The following is a 23,402-nucleotide window of genomic DNA, read 5'->3' as shown; positions in this document are numbered from 1 at the left end:
CCGATGATACCCTGGCGCCCCTACTAGCCTACATGTTCAATAGAGCCCTTTGTGAAGGATTTCCACCCTCTTGGTCCACCAACACCATCACCCCCATCCTCAAAGCCGGAGATCCACTTGATCCTAATAACTACAGGACGATCATGATTGGCCACACATTGGCCAAGCTCTATGGATCAGTGCTAGAGGTAGAGCTCAATTCATTTGCAGAGAGCCAGGGATGCAGAGCCTCAGGACAAGCTGGCTTTCGGAGGAGCTACTCTACGCTTGACCACATCTTCACCCTCCGTGCCATCATCGAGGAGGGTAAAGCACGACATCAGAGGATTTACTGCAGCTTTGTGGATTTCCGCAAAGCTTTTGATATTGTACCCCGAGCCCGCCTCCTACACCGTCTACAGGAGATCGGAGTCCCATCTGACATGGTTTGGAGCATCATCGCCCTCTATGAGTCCGTCACCGGACGAGTGAGAGCCCGAGGAGGTACATCACAGGAGATTTCCAGCACTATTGGGGTGAAACAGGGCTGCCCTCTATCACCCACTCTTTTCGGCCTCTACATTGATGAGATCTCGAGCTTCATTGATGGATTAGGCGGCGGGGCTGGTCCCACACTAGCAGGCATATTGATCCCCATACTACTTTATGCAGATGACATCGTCCTCTCAGACTCAACCGAAGGGCTTCAGAGACAATTGGATGCCTTACATGACTTTTGCACTGAGCGGGACCTCTCTGTTAACCTTGGTAAAACCAAGGTAATGGTCTTCAATACTTCTCGCCCCTTCACATCCAAATTAACTTCACATATAGAGGGGATCCTGTGGAGATTGTCTCATCCTATGTCTACCTTGGTGTCACTTTCAGTGGCCCACGCTTTACCATGGTCCCCGCAGCACATGCCAGAGTGATGCGGGGATATGCAGCCTTGAGCTTACTTGAGCGGCAGTGCTTCCAGGCACATTTCTAGGAGCCTAGGACGAAGGGCTCGCTTTTTGACACCCTCGTCACACCAGCCTTGATGTATGGAGCAGCCTTATGGGGGCAGATTTATCCAATGAGGATTGGCAGTGAGTTGAGAGGCCTCAAGTCATGATGTTCTCTCGTATGATCCGTAGCAAACCATCAGTCCCACACCAAATTATCTAGGCAGAGTTTGCTGCAGCCCCGATGGTAGTGGATGCACTCTTCCAGACAGTCACATACCTCCATCGCATCAATCACATGGATCCCCACACGTACCCGAGGCTTGCCTTGGAGTCCTCCAGACAGCTAGCACTTGAGGGGCACTCTGGAGTATGGGATGCACTAGTTTCCACTTGGTTCTCAGTATATGGGCTCTGCATGGACCGCCTACCCCCCCTTCAATACAGTTTAGACTACCCTTTTCTCCGGCTATCTCACGAGGATACCAACCGGGTTAACTAGTTAGATCTTCTCAGCCTCTACACACATTGCACATGGATCACACCTCTGGAGCTCCCCACGAAGATGCACTTCTACAGAGATCACTTCCTCACTCTCACTGAGGATGGATTCATCCAGCAGCCGGGCTACTTGAGTGTTCACATGTCCCATGCCATGCGGATTGCGATTGGCCAAATACGGGTTTCATCCCACCGCCTCAGAGTGGAGACAGGTAGAGCTAAGCCCATCTTCAGAGCTGGGAAGCTGATACGGGGACCCAGAGAGGAAAGGATCTGCCGACTATGCCACACAGAGGTTGAGATGAAGGAGCATTACATATACCACTGCCCGGTATACTATGAGATCCGCGGGAGGGTTCACTGTCTATTTCGTGAGGGATTCGGTCCACTCTCCAGGATCATTGACTTCCACGACCAGCGTTGCCTGGGCCTCTTCCTGCTTGAGCTCCACAGACACAAGGACACCTTCTTGAGAGAGCCTCGGCCCCAGCCACCCCGCCCCCTCCCTCGCCAACCAACCATCAATAGTTTCTTCCGGACCCAAGAGGTGGAGGACACCGACATAGTGGATCTTGTGGACCCTCCACGAGCTGCTCTGGACCTACCTCACCCGAGAGGAGTTACCTCGGACCGAGCCTCTGCACTCCAGCGTGCCCAACGCCCTCAACCCCCCCCCCCTCCCCCCGTCGACCACAATCACCTCATCAGCTCCAGATCCAGGACATGCTCCACCGCCATCGAGCTACCTTTTCACGTGACATAGCTGAGGGAGACATCTCGGCCATACTCATTAGCCCCATGCTTGATATTTTGGAGAGTGGTATACCATCTACTCGAAGCTGATGTTGCTCTCATGTTTCTATGTTCTTAGTATTCCATGATGAGTTTCCATGGACAGTTTTGTATCACCCCAGTGAAATAGCTATGTTTATGTTTTCTTTCTGTTTTATTTTCCATTCCATGATGTCCTAGCTTATACCACAGGAGGAGACAGAGGAGAGAGCCAGCCGAGACAGATACAGAGGAGGTATATGATGGATGGAAGCCGATGGAGAGGCCCCTAGTGGCGATGATCTCACGCGTGATTAGGAGTAAGCCATCAGTGCCACATGAGATTGTGCGGGCAGAGATGGGGGCTGCACCGATAGTGACAAAGGCTCTATTCCAGACAGTGACATAGTTGTTAGAAGTCATCTCCTGTCTAGATTTATACACCAGGGCCTTTGTTGTGGGTGTGCCCGCCCTTATGAGGTGTTTTCCCATTTTTCCCCACTCTCCGCATTTTTCCCCTATTTTTTCATTTTTCTGAGGCTTGGGAGGGCTGCCAGATGATGCCAGGAGCACCCCAGTGCTGGCCGACTGGATGTTCATCAGTCGTGGGCTTCAGGGCTGCTGGCCGACTGGTTTTCATCAGTCGTGGGCATCTGTATGCTGGCCGACTGCATTTATGCAGTCGTGGGACCTTTTCATCAGTCGTGGGCATTCTTTCTACTGGCCGACTGCCCTCTATGGGATGTATATATAGGACCCCAAACCCCATACCTTATTTGTATCATTCCTCGGGATCTTCTTGTGTATATAGAGCAGAGTTACACGCCTACATCTCTCTCTCTCTTGTGCTGTTTTTCTGCCTGCGTTTTTGCTCTTGTGTTCCCAGATTTGGTCATCATCTCCGCTGCGTATTCTGACATGGTATCAGAGCCCTAGGCTCTAGATAGGTCTTGGGATTTGTGTGAGCAAGAGGCTTTGGTTCCGGATTCAGAGGGGGTGGTTGACAGGTTTCGTCAGGTTTCCAGGACTTGCTTGTGCACCGTAACAGGTGGTGATCCTTGTGAGCAGTGTGATGTCTCGGTGACTCAGAAGCTGTATGGTTCATTGATCTGGTTGATGGACACCAGATTGGACGGGAGCTTCCTGATGAGGCAGTTGAGCTCATGGTTGCAGATGTCTCTTTGGGAGGCAGGATTGTGTTTCTTGTGGTTTCTGCGGCATGCGAAGGATCATGGACTCTTGTACACAGGAGGGGGATTGTTTGATGGAGTCCGACTCCACGGTTGGAGTGACTCGGTTTGGGGAGGAGATCCGGACACGAGGAGATCTACTTATGGCCCAGGAGCAGTTTTACGGAGCAGGAGGAGGTTACATTGCAGGTTTGGGCTTCCACAGGAGGAACCCATGGTCATCCAGAGGCACTTTGTTCGTGAACAGATCGTTGCTGATGACATCTTGCTAGAGTTCTGTTCGACGGAGGACAGTACGGTGGACCTCTTCACAAAGTCGCTCTCTCAGGATTTGCTCAGGCGGCACCCCAGCCCCCAGTGGTTGGTTACACAGCCAGGAGCTGAGAGGGGGTGTTAGAAGTCATCTCCTGTCTAGATTTATACACCAGAGCCTTTGTTGTGGGTGTGCCCGCCCTTATGAGGTGTTTTCCCATTTTTCCCCACTCTCCGCATTTTTCCCCTATTTTTTCATTTTTCTGAGGCTTGGGAGGGCTGCCAGATGATGCCAGGAGCACCCCAGTGCTGGCCGACTGGATGTTCATCAGTCGTGGGCTTCAGGGCTGCTGGCCGACTGGTTTTCATCAGTCGTGGGCATCTGTATGCTGGCCGACTGCATTTATGTAGTCGTGGGACCTTTTCATCAGTCGTGGGCATTCTTTCTGCTGGCCGACTGCCCTCTATGGGATGTATATATAGGACCCCAGCCCCCATACCTTATTTGTATCATTCCTCGGGATCTTCTTGTGTATATAGAGCAGAGTTACACGCCTACATCTCTCTCTCTCTTGTGCTGTTTTTTTGCCTGCGTTTTTCTTCGTGTTCCCAGATTTGGTCATCATCTCCACTGCGTATTCTGACAATAGTGGCACAGGCTATGGGAGCTTCCAGACAACTGCCCTGACACTTGGGGGAGATACAGAGTGCTAGTATGCACAGGTACGCACTTGGTTTGGCATGCACGGTATGCAGATGGAGGCACTCCCCGCATTCCAATACAGCATAGTGTCCCCGTCATTTGCTCTCAGCCGCACAAAGCGGAACATGGTTATCAAGAAGGACATTGTCATACTGAATACTCAGAGGACATGGAGTTCACCTAGTCATCCACTGGGGACGAAAATGGCCTTCTACAGAGATCACCTCCTATGCCTGACAGAGGATGGTTTCATCATCCACCCACGCTACATGGACACACACCTATCCTTTGGGGTGAGATGTGCGATCGGCCAGATCCGCACCTCGTCCCACCAGCTGAGAGTGGAGACTGCCAGATATGGGCCCAGGGCAGCTGCACCACAGGACAGGATATGCCAGCTCTGTCACACAGAGCCCGAGACAAAGGATCATTACATGTGCCGATGTCATGTATACTATGAGATTCAAGAGAGGTCCCACGGCCTCTTCCGAGCTGGGTTCGGACCACTTTCCAGGATCATGGACTTACTGGATCAGAGATGTCTTGGATTTTTTCTTCTAGAGCTCCGTAGACACAGGGAGTCCTTAGTGAGATCCAGATCAGTTGTACTTGCTCGAGGACCAGCACAGAGAGCTCTCACCGACCTCTTCCATACCAGCACTCCGAGGGTCGATCCACCCATCATACCTGGACCACAGGCTAGTGCAGAAGCTCCGCCGAGAGGTGTGACACTCGACAGAGCCACCGAGTTATGCAGAGCTCGACGCCCTAAACCCCATGGCCCTCGCCCACGGCCACGCCACCACAGGAGGATCCGGGCCATCATCTCACGTCATCACAGGACCTTCTCGCGCCAACTCAGTTTTACCACCTTGAGCACCATGTCACAGCGACCCATGAGGGATGTATTAGGGTGATATGAGAGCTCTCTGCTCATGTACCTAGATCAGATTTTATAGTTCTAGATTTTTGTTATCTTTCTTTATTACTATTTTGTACCCAAGATGATGTACCTCATGGATATGATGTAACCTTTTGGTCTCATAGGTCATTTTGGCCTTTCAAAGACGTTAATACAACTCTCTCTCTCTCTCTCTCTCTCTCTCTCTCTCTCTCTCTCTCTCGGAGGGCGATTAGATAGAGCCACTGAGCTTTACATAGAACGATGCCCTCATCCACGACCCCGATACTTTAGGCAGATCGCAGCCATCATCTCCCACCACAAGAGGACCTTCTCTCACCAGCTCAGTTGCACCACCCTGAGCACCATGCAGCAGCTCCCGATGAGGGATATATTAGAATGAGGGTAGAGAGCTATACGCTCTCAGTTCTAGTACCAGCTTTAGCTTTTCATTTTTTGTTCCTAGCATTTCCATTTTTTATGTAACTCAGACATTGTATCACATGGACTTGATGTAATTATTTTGGTCTCACAGGTCACTAACCTTTCTTTTCTTGCAGCCTCAGCAATCATGGCATCTATCACCACATCTGCCATGGCTGCACCCAAGTTTTGGATCGTCAAAATCCCAGTCATATATATCGATGACATCCTAATAGGCTCAAAAAGCCCAAGAAGCAACCAAGGAATAAAAGAAAGGACACTCGATATAATCAGATAAGAAACTCGCCGGCTTCCTTTGATTGGTATGCAATCAGACAAGATCCTGCCAAAAAATCAAAAATTTGTAAACCTAAGTGCTGCAAAATTTGGATTAATGAGATAGATCAGATCTTTGACTTACCCATATAGTGGCTTCACACTCCAAGGCATAAATGCCACCGTTATAGCGAATTGTGAGGCTGAAGGGCTGAGTTTGAGTTCATCTTTGAGTTGATAGGATATCCCCATCCATGGTAAAGATCGGAAACCCTGCCAAGAAAACTTTAGGATGAGATGTGCAGTCGGCAGGGGCTCTTGCAGAAGTAGCTATAGTATCAACATAGGGTGAGTTTGAACCCTGATATTTATCACTCTCAACCAAAAGTGTGTAGGTGCATGCCTCAAGGAAACAATAGGAGCCACCCCAAAAAAAAACCAATTTTAAACGGCACACCATAGTACATCAAAAAGCCAGCAGCAAGTATGGCATAGCTTCAAGGAGTTCAATCAAATTCAAGGATCATATGTGGTATGTTAATCATTATACACATGCATGCATGCAGCTACAAATATGCTATATATATATATATATATGTATGTATGTATGTATGTATGTATTAGCACATACATGTAAAATATAATTATCTAAGCATACATATATATTGACAAAAACAAATTTTAATGGTGGCTAAGATGTCTGCCACCTCTTCAAAAACAACCATCTAATTCTTTATGTAAGTATTTCTTATGTATATGTGATGTGTGTATACCTATATTTACACAAACACATACGCATGTGCATATACGTGTCTGTATGTATGGCATGTGTGTATTTATGTGTCAGTCTGCATGTATGTGTGTGCATATATGTGTGCTTTAGCTTCTGCATTCTCTCATACAAAATACGTATAATTGTGTGTGTATAAACGTATAATACGTATAAATGCTGATCGCAAAGCAATTCTAGGATTAAGAGGGGAAATTGCGTTTAATGAGAGAAACCTAACCTGTGTCCAGTAGATGGATGTGATGAGGATGAGGAAGGGTGCTCCGAAGCTGCTCTTCAATCTCTGGATCCACCTCATGACTTGGCACCTGCCCACACGTGCGAGCTCACTCCCCGTATTCTGCTATTCTATAAGTTTTTTTTGCATTCCAGGCCTATTTCAATTCTATTCTATTTAGTTAGTCAAGCAGCTTCCTGGCCTATTTATTATTTAGTCATGGTCGGTTAGTCATGGTCGGTTTACATCCAATTTTTCAACGATGAAAAATATAATATTCTATTGGTTCACACTCCTCTTCTACGCACCCCCCCCTTTTGCACACCCAACAACCGCCCCTTCTGATCATGAACGTCCACAACAACCCCACCCCCCCTTCCTCTCTTTTGTGCATCCAACAACCTCACCCCGCCTTCCTCTCTTTTGTGCATCCAATAACCTCACCCCGCCTTCCTCTCTTCTGCACGTCCAACACCACCACCCCCCCCCTTCCTCTCTTATGCCCCCCTACTTGCAACATCCATCACCCTTCCGCCCAGTACGAGAGAGAGAGAGAGAGAGAGAGAGAGAGAGAGAGAGAGAGAGAGAGAAGTCTTTAAACGTTGTAGGAACAATCCCAAGACACCGAAATAACCTATCCGACGGGAAGTGAGATTCAAACATAGGACGTGTTGACTATCAACTCCATGAACTAACCACTTCGCCGTATTCGGGCAGTGGAAGGGTTAGCCCATTTCTGTTTATTTACCCCAACACCCGATAAGAGAAGCTTTTTAATGTCGTATATGAACAATCCCAAGGGACCGAAATGATCCATCCGACGAGAAGTGACTTGCTAAATATCAACTCCATGAAGTAACCACTTCTACCACATTTGGGCGGTAGAAGGGATAGCCCATTTTTGTTTATTTACCCACACACCAAAGAGAGAGAGAGAGAGAGAGAGAGACCAGATTAAGACAAACATAAAGGAGAAGAGGCCACAAATTACCTAGCTAGCCATAACCGTGCAAACAAAGGCCACTCACCAAGGTGCCATGCTCACAATTACCATGTAGACAAACACTAACAAGGAGGCAGCAACATATATCATCACCATGCATTGGATCCTCTCCCACTCTCCCCACTTATTACACTCTCCCCTAATGTTTCAACCTTCACTAATTAGCCTAAGGTTTTCTCCACCACCATGTATTACACGAATATTCCCAAAAAAATAAAATTTAAAAAACAATGTTGGGTGCGTTAAGGCTAGAAGAGTGCTCAAGGAGTGGTACCCATCCTTGTCTGAAAAATTGCTCCACACCATTGTGGTCCTAGTTAGTAAAGTGAAAGATGGGTTGAATTCCCTTCTTTGATTGGCTACACAAAACTTCGATGGGGGACATCCAATGGAACCAACTTTATTTTTAGAGGTCTATTCGTCACATTTATGGCTTTTGTTGTATGTTTTTAAGGAAGTCATATAAGAGCAATTACTCATACTTTCACGTGTTTTGGATGTATACTTTTATGGCCTATGGATCCATGCTCTAAAGAAATCATTAAAGTTTTCATTGTATGAAAAAGCTTATAAGTCCTCAACCTAATGCATTTTACCTAACGTTTTCATTGAATGAAAAAGCTTATAAGTCCTCAATCTAATGCATTTTACCTTATGTCACATGTATATTCTCTCAAGTTTATTATAGAACCTAATATACATTACTAATGGTTACGTTAGAACCTAAATCATTAAAGTTTTCATTGTATGAAAAAGCTTATAAGTCCTCAACCTAATGCATTTTACCTAACGTTTTCATTGAATGAAAAAGCTTATAAGTCCTCAATCTAATGCATTTTACCTTATGTCACATGTATATTCTCTCAAGTTTATTATAGAACCTAATATACATTACTAATGGTTACGTTAGAAGTAACAAATTGAGCCATGTATTCGAGTTGTATGAAGGCAACTAGCAATAGAGTCTTACCTTGCAACACCTTTGATACTGTGTAAGAGAACTACAAATTGCAATGCGCACACAATGACGATACCTAGAATCTTCCAGAATGTAAGAGATCTACATATTGCAATGGCAATCTATAAACATGGAATCTTCCACAAGAAAATTCAAAACTCAAATGGTAAGAAAAAAGGACAAACACTGATAGTGAAAATTATTGCTCAAGACTACTTATGCATTCTACTTCTCAGCTCCTATATAGCTTATAAGCCTCAAGGAACTTATTGAGATAGAGGTTGTATGCAAAGATGATATAAGGAAGGGTACACATACAATGAAGGTAGATGAGTGATTGTGATGAAGGGCTATGCCATGGATATATGGGCTAAGTATAGGTTGACCATCATCAGGTCTAGATTGACCCCACCAATGAAGGTAGATGAGTGATTGTGATGAAGGGCTATGCCATGGATATAAGGGCTAAGTATAGGTTGACCAAGAAAGTCTAGATTGACCCCACCAATCATACCATCATTTCAAGGTAACATTAGACCAGACATGAGACTATAAGTTGTGATGTAGCTTCCATGCCCTTCCACATACATATGGGTCCCCATTTTGGCCTTGAAACCCTGGGAAGTATTGTTTGGAACCCCATTTAGCTCTCACACTTGTATTTTGCAATTTACAAAACCTATATAAGTTGTCTCTTACCATTCGGCCTCCAACTCCAATCCATCCTAGTTTACAGAATTTCTAAGTCATGTTAACACTAGGTTATGCCTTATAACAAGGCTTAATAGGGGCATTTAGCTGTAAATGGAGTTTACCAAACCAAAAATTAAGGCTCAACTACATCAATCTTTGAAGCTTCATTTAACTAAACATTTGGGGTTAATTAAGGATGCCCTACTTTTTCAAAATTAAAGCTCTAATAGGCAACCTTTAACCTTAGATTGTGGCTCATTAAGCATAATCAAGCATCCATTCAAACGTTCTTTTTAAGGTGATGTCTCCAACATAATTAAGGTCGGTGGTCTTATGCTTAATTAACCCATAATTATTTACCAATTTACACACAAATTTTGGCCGATTTCAAAGAGCAATTAGAGGCCATATTCTTGCTCAATTAGCTAGCTCAATTAAGCATTATTCACCATGATTTTGGGTCTGATCAATGATGAATAACTATGCGAATCCAATGCTAATTTATGCCCTCATTAAACTTTTACTCCATTTAAAGCAACAACAAAAGTCGAATTTCTGACTAATTAAATAAGAAAATGAAATCAAACACTATTGTAATCGCCCATACTTAATCAAACACTAATGTAATCACCCATACTTAATCAAGCAAAAACATAACTTGCCTACCCTGACAAACTACTAGTTTCCTGATACATGCACTATCAAGTAAAGATATATTTTGAAAAAATAAAAAACCTAAGCTAACTCGTTCTAATTAACCAGACTCTAACCCTAATATACCACTCTCTAGGCTACTAGTAACCATGCATGATTGATGAGACTCTCACCCAGACGCCAAAGAGGAAGGCATACATCTCCAACCGTCTGAGGAACAAGCACAAATAGGGCAAGCGGATTCCGTGACCAGGGTGGAGACCTCCGAGGCCTACCCACTCCATGTGCGGCCTTATATCATCTCTGCTATTGACAGCATCGAGAGTCTTCTTAGAAATACAGGACCACCCACAATCACAGACAGGGGATCCTCAACCCCACAAAAGCAAAGACCCAGGTGGAACGGCCATGCATCAGGAGGCCCAATGATGCCAAGATCACCAACTGGGAGGGACTCAGGGGAGGAGTTACTCCATCAATGCAAGCACCCACATACAAAGATTCCTTATCACGTTGCAGGATTGATGGATGGACTTGCCACCCTCATCACAGGTATTGTTTAAATCTAAGAGTCCCCCCACACGCTCACTAGAGAGACCCCCACAGAAGAAGCAAAAGACAAGTGTGGTCATAACATACTTAACCCCCCCCCCCCCCCCCCCAAAACACAGGTGCCCACCACAACTAACAGGAGCAGGGGAAACCCTAGAAAATATTGATGATGTGCTGGGAATACAGGAAGGGGTGGGGATGGTGATATCATCACCCTAGGGTCACTCATGAAGACTGATCAAGACAAAGGGGATGGAGCCACCAGCACTGCAGAGCCCCCCCAAGTCCTCAAAGTCCCAGGAACTTGGAAACTCGGGAAAATGTTTACTCGATGAAATGGCAGCTATTTCACCCAGCATGATGCCACAAACTATTTGGAAACTTTAAGGTGGCTGCAGACTGGGGGAAGGTGGCCAACCGGGGTAATTTTTTACAAGCTCAAGCAGAAGAAGGGGTAGACTTGGAAGAAAGTGGCCAGCTGAGATAACTTTTCACGAGCTCAAAGCAGAAGGGGTGATCACAGCTGACTTGGAAGCACAGGCCACATAGCTCCTTGTCAACCAAGTCAACCACACAAGGGACCTCATGCAAAGGAGGGCAGCACAACTCTTTGAAGCTCACATACATGTGCGATAGTAAGCGGCCAGGCCCATGCATATCTGTAAACAGGAACCCTACAGTCGCTCACCTAGGCTCAAACAACGGTACATAACCAAGTCCTCAAGGACAAAGATGAAGAAATCCTTAGGTTACAAAGAGCTTTGGAAGGAGCACAAAAGAACCAAGAGGCTGGAACCAGCAGAAGCCCAGTGTATATCTACATGCATATCTATAGGATAAGCTTGACATGCTTATGGAATCTGTGCCTAGGTGGCCAGACACACATCCCCCATACAGCCCGGCGGCTCTGATGTCATAGAGGAAGAAGGCCTTAGCTCTCAACCAGCTCCAGTTCAATATATTTATGGATAGGCCTCTCCTGATAGTTCAACTTTCCATGATGCTCAACAAAGTGCTAGATCGATGATGTCAACACTCACCATGCTGTATTTCCAAGAAGGCCAGCTAGAGCTGGTTGTCAAAAAATGTCTACCACCTCCCAGGGCATCCTCTTATCCTTAATTTGGAGTCATGGTGCAGAGAGTGCTCACATCTTTTTGGACGAGGAAGAGTACCTCACTCTCAAGAAGCCGGGGTGTGTGAGGGCAAAAGAGACCAAAGGACCAAATATATGAAAGATCAGAGCAAAACACACAGCATGCAATGGTGATGTGTATATAAAAGATGAAGTCCAGTACAGGAGCTCTATGTGAGACTCCGAACAAGTAGAGAAGGCTGCTGTCCCAAAAATGCTGAGGTCAATCCCGAAGTAAGCCTGATGTGAGCGCCTAGAAGTAAGCACTGATGTATCTCTGAAGTAGAGCTGAGATGTAACCGCTTATGAGCTGATAGCTGCTGATGGGAAAACGCAGATGTATGCACCATGGACCAACAGTAGCAACATGTGAAAAACACTGAAGAAAAAAACTGCAGAAGAACACGTTCAGTTCAGCAGCAGCAGCAGTGACGTTTTCTGCCACTTTGTAGGCGGCCTGTTCCAACGCCAATATATGGTACTAAAGCACGTGGTGGTGCTGTCCATGATCAATCCAGCAGAAAAGGGGGGGTGAAACGCTGATGGGAGTGCACCCCCTGTCGATGAGTGATCGTTGGTCGATGGAGAGGGTTAGGAGGTGCCTCATATTTATATGAGGGCAAGGTGTTGGTCGGCCAGTAGACAAATATTATATAAAAACGTGGCCCTTTTTGGGCTGGGTTAAATACCCTTTTTGGGTATATTTTTGCACACCCCCTCTCAGACCAAAAAGGGATCATGAGAGAAGATGAGGGGAAAAAAATAGATTTGGTTGTCAAAGACGAGGATTCATGTGATTTGAGATCGGAGTATAGGCTTCTGGGATTGAGAGGTATTGGAAGAATGCCACAATGCAAGCGGTTTTTACATGCATGAATGCCCATTTTTGGGTTTTCATTCATACATGCGTCCCAAACACAAAAAACAGAATGCTGTGCATAGGGAATGTAGGATGGGAAAAAAATGCAATGCAGTGGGTTTTCACATGAGCCGTGCCCTCATGGGGTTTTCACTGACTCATGTGCTCGATAAAAAATGATAAAAAATATGAAGGGAGAGGAAGATCCCTCTCTCAATGTGTGGAGGATGATGGTGGTGGACTTATGCCGATCCGATTGCAAAGACGCTCGAGAATGGGGCGGTTGATGGACTTCGTAAGGATGTCTGCATGGTTGTCTGTCATGGAAATGTAATGGAGTCGGATGGTACCAAGCTTAACCTGTTCCCTGGTAAAGTGAAAATGGACACCCACATGCTTGGTACGGTTAGAAAAAATAGGGTTAGCTAGCAAGGGCAATTGCACTCTGACTGTCGACGACAAAGATGGTAGAGACGGTGTTGATGGGGATGCGCATGTCGGAAAGAAGCTGACGAAGATACATAGCCTCAGTGGTGGCATCATAGAGGGCTCGGTATTCGGCTTCTACTGAAGAACCTGCAACGGTGTCCTGCTTTTTGCTAGACCAAGAGAAAGAGACAGATTTGAGGGAGAACAAATAACCACCATGAGAATGTCGGGAATCGAGGTCACCAGCCCAGTCGGAGTCCGTGTAACCATGCAAGGTGATCCCACGACTGTAGTGAAGTCCATACAAATAGGTACCTGCTAGATAGCAAACAAGCCTCATTACTGAAATGCTAACTTAAAATGGATGTGCAATAGGAGATATCAGGACGAGAATTTGTGAGCCAAATAAGTTTCCCAACCACTTGTCGATAGGCTTGCTCTTCATGTGGAGGTGAGTCCACTTCCTTTGACAGTTTAACGGTGGGATCCAATGGAGTAGCCACTGGGATAGCACCATTAGGGAAGTAGGAACTAATGAGTTGGAGATAGTACTTCTATTGAGACACGAAAATACCATTAGGATGTTGAACCACCTTCATGCCAAGGAAATATGAGAGAAGACCGAGATCAGTCATCTCAAAAGTTTGTCTGAGCTGTGCCATGATATCAGCCATTTTGGCTTGATGTGAACCTGAAATAATGAGGTCATCGACATACAGTACTAGGTAGCAAACCATCAGTGTAAATGTAGATATTGGGGTCACAGTGAGATGGTCGAAAACCTTGGCTGTGAAAAAATTTGTCAATGCGATGATACCACGCCCGGGGTGCTTGCTTAAGCCTATAAAGAGCTTTATTTAAGCGAAAGACTTTGTCCTCAAGGTCGGGGAGCGGGAAACTTGGAGGTTGGTCAACGTAGACCTCCTCTTTAAGAATGCCATTTAAAAAGGTACTCTTAACATCCATTTGAAAGACTGGCCATTTGTGGTGGGCAACCAGATTGAGTAAAAGACGGATTGTGGCCATTCGAGCAGTGGGTGTAAAGGTCTTGTCGAAATCAATGCTGCTGCTAAACTGAACGTGTTCTTCTGCAGTTTTTTTCTTCAACGTTTTTCACATGCTGCTGGTGGTCCATGGTGCATACATCTGCGTTCTTCCATCAGCAGCTATCAGCTCATAAGCGCTTACATCAGCACTTACATCTCAGCTCTACTTCAAAGATACATCAGTTCTTACTTCTAGGCGCTCACATCAGGCTTACTTTGGGAATTGACGTCTGCGTTTTTGGGACAACATCCTTCTCTGCTTGTTCGAAGTCTCACATAGAGCTCCTGTATTGGACTTCATCTTTTATATACATATCACCATTGCATGCTATGTGTTTTGCTCTCTGATCTTTCATATATTTGGTCCTTTGGTCTCTTTTGCCCTCATATGGTATCAGAGCGATCGTGAGCAAAGGGATTGAAGACCTCGAAAGTACACATCATGGTGGATCGTCTACCCCCGATTCCGGAGGATCAACCTTTCATACTAGGTATTGACTCTCCTTATTCTAATATAGATCACACGGAGGTAGGGACTCCTCATTCATTGGAGAGCCCTGTTCAAGGTATTTCATTGGGAGACGACCAGCCTACTTTTACCCACTCACCCTCTACACCCTTGGCATATGGTTTTTCTTCTCAAAGCTCATTAGCTGTTACTTCCAGAGGAGGATACATGCCCACAGCCAATGTGCCAGTATTGGACCAAGGTATTCAGCCTCAACTGGAGAGCTCTACTTCTCATTCTAGCCGACAAAATGGACTTCAGTATGGGACCTTTTCTTAGGAAGGACACGTACCTCCTCGGTCGTTCGGAGATCCATCATCATCCCTGTCGGTGACCGTGTCAGGTTCGTATGTGCCTTTTAGTACGTATGTTCCTAACTCTACCTGGGTATCTTCTTCTGTAGCACAAGTTCAACAAACAGTACCATCCGATCCCTGGCATTTTGTGAACCCAAATAGAGGAGGGTCTAGGAGTATAATTCACTCTCCGACTTCCGGTGTTCAAGGAGGTAACACTGTTTTCTCCTCTGGTTCACTTTTTGTTCCTACTCCTAATGTGTTGTGGAATACTGCCCAAATTCAAACACAAAACCCTCCCTCCCAACCCATATCTCTTCCTACTAGTGTTGGCATGCAATCATCACTGCCTGCACCTCCTTTGGGTCCTGCGTATGGGTTCTACCCATTCAAATTATCTTTCAACACTATGCCCTCTGGCACTACGGTACCACCCAGCATTCCGGGGTATCAGGTGGTTTACCAACCCATCTCTGGCACTGGTGTTTTTCCCAATCATGTGCCCTCTCCAAGGTTTGTCCCTCAACCAGGTATTCCACCTATGCTAAGTACCCAACACTTTATTCCATCTTATGGAGCACCCTCGACAGGTCCTTCACCTATGCCTAGTCCTGGTGGACTGCCTAGTTTCCCTCCTCAACACTTACACTCTGGATATGGACACCAGCCTTCCTGGACTCCCCCACCATCTTCCTTTCATGTTTCTATGTCCAAAAATGCTCACAAAAAAGACTCGTTTTAACGGGTCTAATTATACAACCTGGGCTTATCTTATGGAACAAGTTCACTTCCCAAGATTCCTAGAACCTAGTAAAGGAATTTGAACCAAAACCCCACCCTTCCCTAGTACCTCCTGAAGTCATCAACCATTGGGAAGCTAGAAATGCCACTGTTATAGTGGAGCTCATGCAACCATCCAACTCTTCCCTGTGGTCATCCTGTCACTTGGGTAGTTTACAGTGGAGCTACTCACCATATGGCACGCAATGCTAACATTTTCATCTCTCAACGTCTCGTTAAGGGAGAAGTTCGATGTGGCAACAACATAATGATGCCCATAAAATCCATTGGCACTGTCTTATTTGACACCAACACTGGCCCCAACCAGGCTACCTTGGACAATGTCTATCTTGTCCCTAATTTAGGTCTCAACCTTCTTTCTATATCCCAACTGACCCAACTCGATCGTGGTGTTTACTTCAACAAACGAGTTGTTGAGGTAATTGATGAAACTAATGGTCTTGTTGTTGCCAGAGGTCAAGCTTAGAAGAATGGTTTGTACCAGATGTCTACTTTCTAACTAAGCCATCTTCTGCTGGCTCAAAGTTTCATCGGGTTCAGGCCTATGTGACCCAAGCTCCCTCAGACATTGAACGACTATGGCACTTTTGCTATGGTCATCTACCCTATGCCACACTTTATGAGCTATCTCGAGACAAGTTAGTTGAAGGTGTACCCAGCCTCAAGCTAACAAAGGATGTCTGTCAGCCCTGTCAAATGGGTAAACAACATCGCTCCCCATTCCCACAACATGCTACTCATCGGGCTTCGAGAATCCTCAGGTTGATTCATTTCGACTTGAGTGGCTAATCCCCAACCCCTTCCTTGAATGGATCTCTCTACTACATGTTGATTGTTGATGATTATTCAAGGTACATGTCGGTATATTTCCTAAAGCATAAACCCGACGCTTTCCAATAGTTTTCCACATGGGTTTTCCAATAGTTTTCCACATGGGTTCGGTTAGTCACCAATCAAATGGGCGTCTCAATTGGGATTGCTCATAGTGACAATGGTGGTGAATTTATATCCCATCAATTTTCTCAGTTCTTACAAGATCAAGGCATTCAATGCCAACTCACCTCCACCAACTCTCTCTCACAGAATGGAGTGGTTGAGCGCAAGAACTGAACAGTCATGGACATGGCACGCTCCATGCTTTTTGCAGCAGCTGAGTTGCCTGAACGCCTCTGGTGAGAATCGGTCAACATTGCGATGTACCTTCTGAACCATTACCCCACGGTTGATGTTCCCCACAGGACTCCGTTTGAGGCATTTTTTGGTGAAAAGCCAACCGTTTCCCATTTCCGTGTCTTTGGGTGTCAAGCATATACTCGCACTCCGAATGATACAAGGGACAAGCTTAAGCCAAGGAGTGAGTTGCTCATTTTTGTGGGCTACTTTTTTGAAGAATCAAAGGCTTACAAAGCTTTTGATCCACAATCAAACAAAGTTTTCGTTCGTCGAGACGTTGTCTTTGATGAGCGAGACTTACTTCTCCTTCCGTGCCCATACCAACTGAACAAGAATCTCAGACTATGCCAAATGAACCCCATTAGTCACCTACAACTTCACCGCTTGAGGAGGCTTCCTCCTCTCGACAACCACCCACCAGGGACCCTTTACCTCACTAGTATCAACAAACCATGCATGATTCTGGCATGCTTCCCCTTGATACCCTTTGGACAGTCCTCGTCGATCCACCAGACTTGCTCCTCGTGCCTCATTCGCCTCAGTTTTTTTCACAAACTATGTAGCACATGATGAGCCAACATTGTGGAAAGATGCTATTAAAATTCCATCCTGGAAACATGCCATGGAACTAGAACTCGAAAGTATTGACCGTAATGGCACGTGGTCCCTCGTGGAGATCGCTCTCGTCATAAAAAGGTGATTGGAACCAAATGGATCTTCCGCACCAAATTTAAAGCCGATGGTACTTTGGACAAATACAAAGCCCGACTTGTTGTGCAAGGCTTTCGACAAAAGCCCCTTCTGTTGGACACCCTGGGTACACAGGACGCTATCGTTAGTGAAACACACTTTTTATTGGCCAAAGATGAAAGGGTATGTAGAAGATTATGTTCTCAAGTGTCAAATTTATCAGGCTTCGAGTTGTTTAGCCAACTCATCTTCCTCAGCTTGGCTCATCCTGTAAGGTGGAATACTGACAGGATGAGCACCAGGGATCAAGTCAATATACGATGATCTACTGCCCGTTCAGGTGGTAAACCCGATGGCAGTTCCGTAGGAAATACGTCTTGAAACGAATCAAGTATCTTCTGTAATTCTTTGCTTTCAAACACAATTCATTTACATCCAAGGAAGGGATGAGAAAGGAAGAAAGTGGAATCAATACACAATGGAAAGCGGTATACAAAGAAGAATCCATTATATTTCCAAAATCAATTGTATTTACAAGAGGTCCCTGAGAAGGATGAATACAATCACCTAAAATACTATACTTGGTGTCCCTATGCTGAAAAGAAAAAATATGACTAGACCAATCTATCTGGACTTGAAGAGTCTTAAACCGCTCAATCCCTAATAACAAGTCTACATTTTCTAGATGCATTACATAGCATTCCAGAGTATCTTTGTAGTCCTGAATCTGGATTGGAAGCATCTCCACCTTTCGATCCCAAACTTGCCTTCCCGCAGGTAGGCGTACCTCATAGGTATGATCGCTTGGGTGTCGTATCAAGACTCAATTTCTGCACAAGTTTGTATTTAACAAAGTTGTGTGAGCTGCCAGGGTCTAGAAGAATGTGAATCTTATGGCCATTCACTTCTCCATAAACTCGGAGAAGATTATGCAAGCCAAATACTTTAGAATTGAACAGACAATCAGAACAAGTACTAGGGCGAGAAAGTATAGTAATTGACGTACCTATCAAAGACAACTGGTTAGCTGCCTTTGGCTTGGGTCCTGCATTCGTCTTGGTACCCTTTTGCTTTGGGCACTCATTACGCATGTGTCCTTTTTCTTCGCAGATAAAACAACGTCCTTCCTTCTTGAGCTTTAAAGCCCTAAGGAGTCGTTTCTTCTTCCGCTCGCTGGTGTCGAACTTTAATTCTTCAAAGGTTGGTCTGAAGACTGTCATGTTAGCCATAGGTGCGGAGAACTTTCTTTTATGCTTGTTCCCCTGCTCGATAATGGGTTTCGACTTGGAAGAAACCATTGTATCATCATAGATACGAGCTGAATGAATGGCCTTGTCCAATGTTTTGCATTTGTCATTTTTTACCTGTAAACGGTATGAGTCTGTGGTAAACCAGCTATATGAAAAACCCCAAAAGAGTAGTGGGATCCATCTTTGTAGCTTTCATCTGCTGTTGCAAGTCCCTAATCTGGAGGTAGACCTCATAAGTGAGGTGTTGCGAGGTTAGGGTCAAAGCTGAAAACCGGGCAACAACATCATAATCATCCTCTTTCTTGAGGAATTCTTTCTTGAAGATGTCTTCGAATTGTGCCCAAGTTGTTGGCTTAGGGTTGAGTTCCTTCCACCAAAGCAAAGCTTTGCCGGACAGGAAACCTGCTGCTAACTGGATCTTGTTTCCATCTCATATGGATGAAACTGAAAGTGAACTTGCCACTTATGTAGCCACGTGTCCACGATCTCCTTGGTGCGCTGCTTTTGTTCGCCCCCGAACGGTTCCGGAGTAATGTTGGGGCCTAAAGCAGAAGCAAAGGTATCCATACCCGATAGAGTAGAAAGGGTAGTGGTCAATAGAGCGATGGAGTTCTGCAAAGCTTGCATCGGGGCTGCGATTTGTGCCTGACGTTCTGACGAAGAAGCTACGAGAGCTACTTTGAACTCTTGGAAATCTGATTTTGACACAAAATCATCAAAAAGATCGGCATTGGTATCTTCCGTAGCCGGCAAGCCTTCGCATTCCACAAGGGGCTCCAACTCTGATTCTTGGGTCGACATCGTGAAGAGGGTAAATGGAGAGAAAAATCGATCTTTGCACAATAAAAGTACGAGTGAACTTGAGAGCTTGAGAGCTTGAAAACTTGAGAGATGTGTGGCAAGAAGCCCACTTAAGGGGATTATAAAGGTTTCCACAAAAACTAAAAGCCCCCAAAAGCTATCTTTAGCTTTTGATTTGGTGTTTTATATATATATATATATATATATATATATATATATGCTATTTTCTTTAAAAAAATTAAAACGCCTTGAAACCTTGGAGGAGGGGTTTTTAAACTTTTAAAAAAAAATTAAACTAAAAAAACGAAAGCCCAAAAACAAACGAGTGCTTTCCTTGTTTTTTTTCTTTCCTCTTGGATTAGCCGCCAGCGTGCTGTCTGTTGACGTCAAGAGCTACCGCCGGCGCTAGCTTTCCTGCCGACGCTTGCTCGCCTATCGTCTGCTGACATTTGGTGCCTTCTCGCCATCCCGCGCTTGCGATAGCCCGTGTAGGCGTGGCAATAAGGCCACGTGGGCCTGGGCGCTCGCCTGGCCTGGGCACCTGTGCTAGGCTACGTAGGCCTAGCTGCCTGGCTATATAGACCTAGGCGCCTGCCCGACTGTAGCTGTCGGTAGCCCGACTCCAACACTTGCCAGTGTGCAAACCCGCCAGCATGTCCACCTTCTCACAAACGTGCTCTCTCTCTCTCATTCACAAAAAGCAAACCTGCTTTTTCCTGTTTTCTCTCCCTACGTTCATGCGACTGCACATCGAATCATGCCTCTTCTTTGCAAAGCAAACAACCCTACTTAGACTACCACCTCCCATCAACATGGGTTTCTTTGATGAAGAAAAACACATACTGAATCTGAAAACAGCAGTATGCACAGAAAAAACAGCAAGCTTTTTAACACATACATTTCTTCGACCTCATCTTCTCTACCTACCAACTTGCCCGTTCACGAGGTATGCTCTGATACCACTGTCAAATCCCCACGGATCTCCTCGTCGTCGTGATCGTTCTTGGTACGAGACTCGAATCCTGCAAACAAACGAATAAACAACAAGGGGGTGCAGGCCTGACTCACCTCCCAACCATGACAGCCATGGGCAAGCCCACAGTCTTGGCTGTCCCCACCGAGCCACAAGCTGAGCTAACTAGGTTGATGTACCGACCAATCTCCTCCTCGCGACATCCCATACCGCCACGAAGCTACCCTCGTGAGCCTCGAGATTGCTGCCGGCCTCGGCTGCATAAAGCAAGTGCACGTCTGCACTAGATCCAGGCTCCAAGACCATAGAGCTCTCACAAACTCGCGAGACTCTCTATATCCCAATAACCAACCTTGGCCACCCTTTTATAGGCTCTTGGCCGATCATCGAGCGTCCACACTTGGGCGTCTGCCCGTCCATACTTGGGTGCCCGCCCGTTAGTCTATCCCTAACTCAGCTCACCAATCAGCCTGCCTAGCTCCAAGCTTCCCCAAGCCTCGAAACTAGTCTTGCGTGCGTGTAGCACACGGTAGATACACACTGTGCACATGACACTGAAGCACACTGTGGTGCTGTTTGTGATGATCAATCCAGTAGAAAAGGCGGGGTGAAACGTTGATGCGAGTGCACGCCCAGTCGATGAGTGATCATTGGTCGATGGAGAGGATTAAGAGGTGCCTCATATTTATATGAGGGTAAGGTGCTGGTCGGCCAGCATGAGCGGTCGGCCAGTAGACAAATATTATATAAAAATGTGGTCCTTTTTGGATTGGGTTAAATACCCTTTTTGGGTATATTTTCACACAGGTTGTATTTAATCATCTGCCAGGAAAGGAAAGTGTGCTCCATGAAGCACTACAATGGCTTTCAAGCTATGGCTACAAGTTGGTAAAAGATACTTATGGCCATGTGGATGCCTTCACGAGCTCAGAGTACCCACCACTAGAAGGAAGTCTTATCCTCTATAGACCACAGGGTCTCCACACAGATATCTGTTCAACTCTCAACAACCATGTTTATTCCATCAAAGATGAGCATGTGGGGTACCCGGAAGTTGATGAGGCAATGCTCCACGAGGCCCGAAGGATGTCTGGAGAGGATGATGAAGATTCACCATAAAAGGAAGGACCTCAAGGAACATACAGTGCCCTACAAGACATAGCGGGCCCTTCAGAACCCACTAGCAGCCAAACCCTCCCTCTCCAACTCCACAAGGTTCCCCTTCCCCCAAATCAGCAATCCATTGCCTCTACCACGATAGCCAATCTACTCAGAGAAATGCTCTTTTTGCCACCACCCTTTTAGAAGGATGACCAGGCATACCGCCACCCCAACCTCATGAAGTAAGGCTTTGTTGAAGTGTACACACGTCCCACTCTTCCACATCCCTCTTCCACATCCAGAGCACATTTCTGCTTTGGGAATTCTTTCTTCTTATTCATCTTTTCCATTAGCTTCCTTTGTTATGGAAATGAGAATTGTGGAATTAATTGATATTTTATGTGATATTTATGTTATGCTCATTTGCCACATGGTCGTGTTACTGCCTACACGTGAGAGTGTGGAGCAGTGTCACATAGTGTTGGGTAGATAAGCGAGATTTAATGTGTCTTGTGTTTTTGGTGAGCAAATCAGTGCACGGAGTAGCGTGGGTGCAATGGATTTTGGCCAATGCGCGGCTGTCATTTTTTGATGTGCAACAATGGTTGTCCGCCCATAGTTTCATTTAATTAAATTGCTACAATTTTAATATAAATAGACTAGCTTAGGGACCAAGTTACTTTTTGATATTAATGGCCCAAAGTGGAATGTATCAAGCTATATTTGTGAGCACTTGCTTTTTGCTAATACATAAATACATGCATGAGGAAGCGTGCTCACTCATGCATGGGGGGACATTGAACCCATGCTCTTTGTCGTGTATAGTTACTATCTTTATCTTCTTCTTGTTTATTTGAAAAGCTTAAAGCTAGGGTTATGGAGGATTATTAATAACATTGTTATCAGAGCTTTGGATTAATTCAAGCTTTTTGAAGCCCGTCAAAGACTTGTGGACAAAGAGGTGAAAGAGACAAAGGCACAGGTGATTTTGGTAAATTTTCAATTTAATTTGAAGAAGAATACAAAGGCACAGGTGATTTTGGTAGTTTTTTAATTTAATTTAAAGAAGAATACGTTTATGTTTATGTTTATGTTTATGTTTATGTTTATGTTTATGTATGGTTGAAAGAAAGCTTGTTTTTTTAAACCATTGGATAACAAATCCCCATCAATCTATTGTGCCCAAAGGGTAAAGCTAGGTGAAAAACCATTAGTGGGTTTGCAAAAACCACCTTTAATCTCACTAATCCTCTTCATAATCCATCCACATAAATTGATTCACCAAGAGATGGAGATTATCCCTCTAATTTCACTTTTGTAGAAGCTTTATCATCCAAATTTTCTATATTGGATGGTCAAAGAGTATTTCTTTAAGAAAATTAATTAAAAAAGAGGGAGAAAATTTCTCGTTTTCTTAAGCACTAAATTGCAGCTTGAATTCTATGTATTTTCTTTCCCTCTCTATGTTCCGGTTGCCCCTAATTTTGCTGGCCCATTTTATCCACCTTCACTACATCCTTTATAGGTGAC

The 23,402-nt window shown here is 45.3% G+C and overlaps 1 protein-coding gene across 2 annotated transcripts in view; it reads right to left on the bottom strand.

Moving 5' to 3' along the window:
- The window catches only part of LOC147617167 (Major facilitator superfamily protein), a 67,808-nt gene extending 60,688 nt beyond the window's left edge, over positions 1-7,120 (bottom strand). The window contains exons 1-4 of one of the 2 annotated variants that reach the window (XM_086776772.1): positions 6,954-7,077; positions 6,089-6,216; positions 5,975-6,010; positions 5,789-5,843 (exon numbers count right to left, since the gene is read on the bottom strand). In XM_086776772.1, coding sequence (XP_086632898.1) covers positions 5,789-5,843; positions 5,975-6,010; positions 6,089-6,092 — 95 coding nt within the window. In that variant the 5' untranslated portion in view covers positions 6,093-6,216; positions 6,954-7,077. Of the gene's footprint in view, positions 1-5,788; positions 6,011-6,088; positions 6,217-6,953 lie in introns of both variants that reach the window. The other variant, XM_086776771.1, reaches the window with a different exon arrangement.
- Between the last annotated feature and the right edge of the window lie 16,282 nt (positions 7,121-23,402).

Source organism: Cibotium barometz, chromosome 37, assembly GCF_041138505.1.
Source record: "Cibotium barometz isolate CiBa-2024 chromosome 37, ASM4113850v1, whole genome shotgun sequence".
In the NCBI taxonomy this organism is placed as follows: domain Eukaryota; kingdom Viridiplantae; phylum Streptophyta; class Polypodiopsida; order Cyatheales; family Cibotiaceae; genus Cibotium; species Cibotium barometz.
This window is presented reverse-complemented; position numbering and strand designations above follow the sequence as displayed.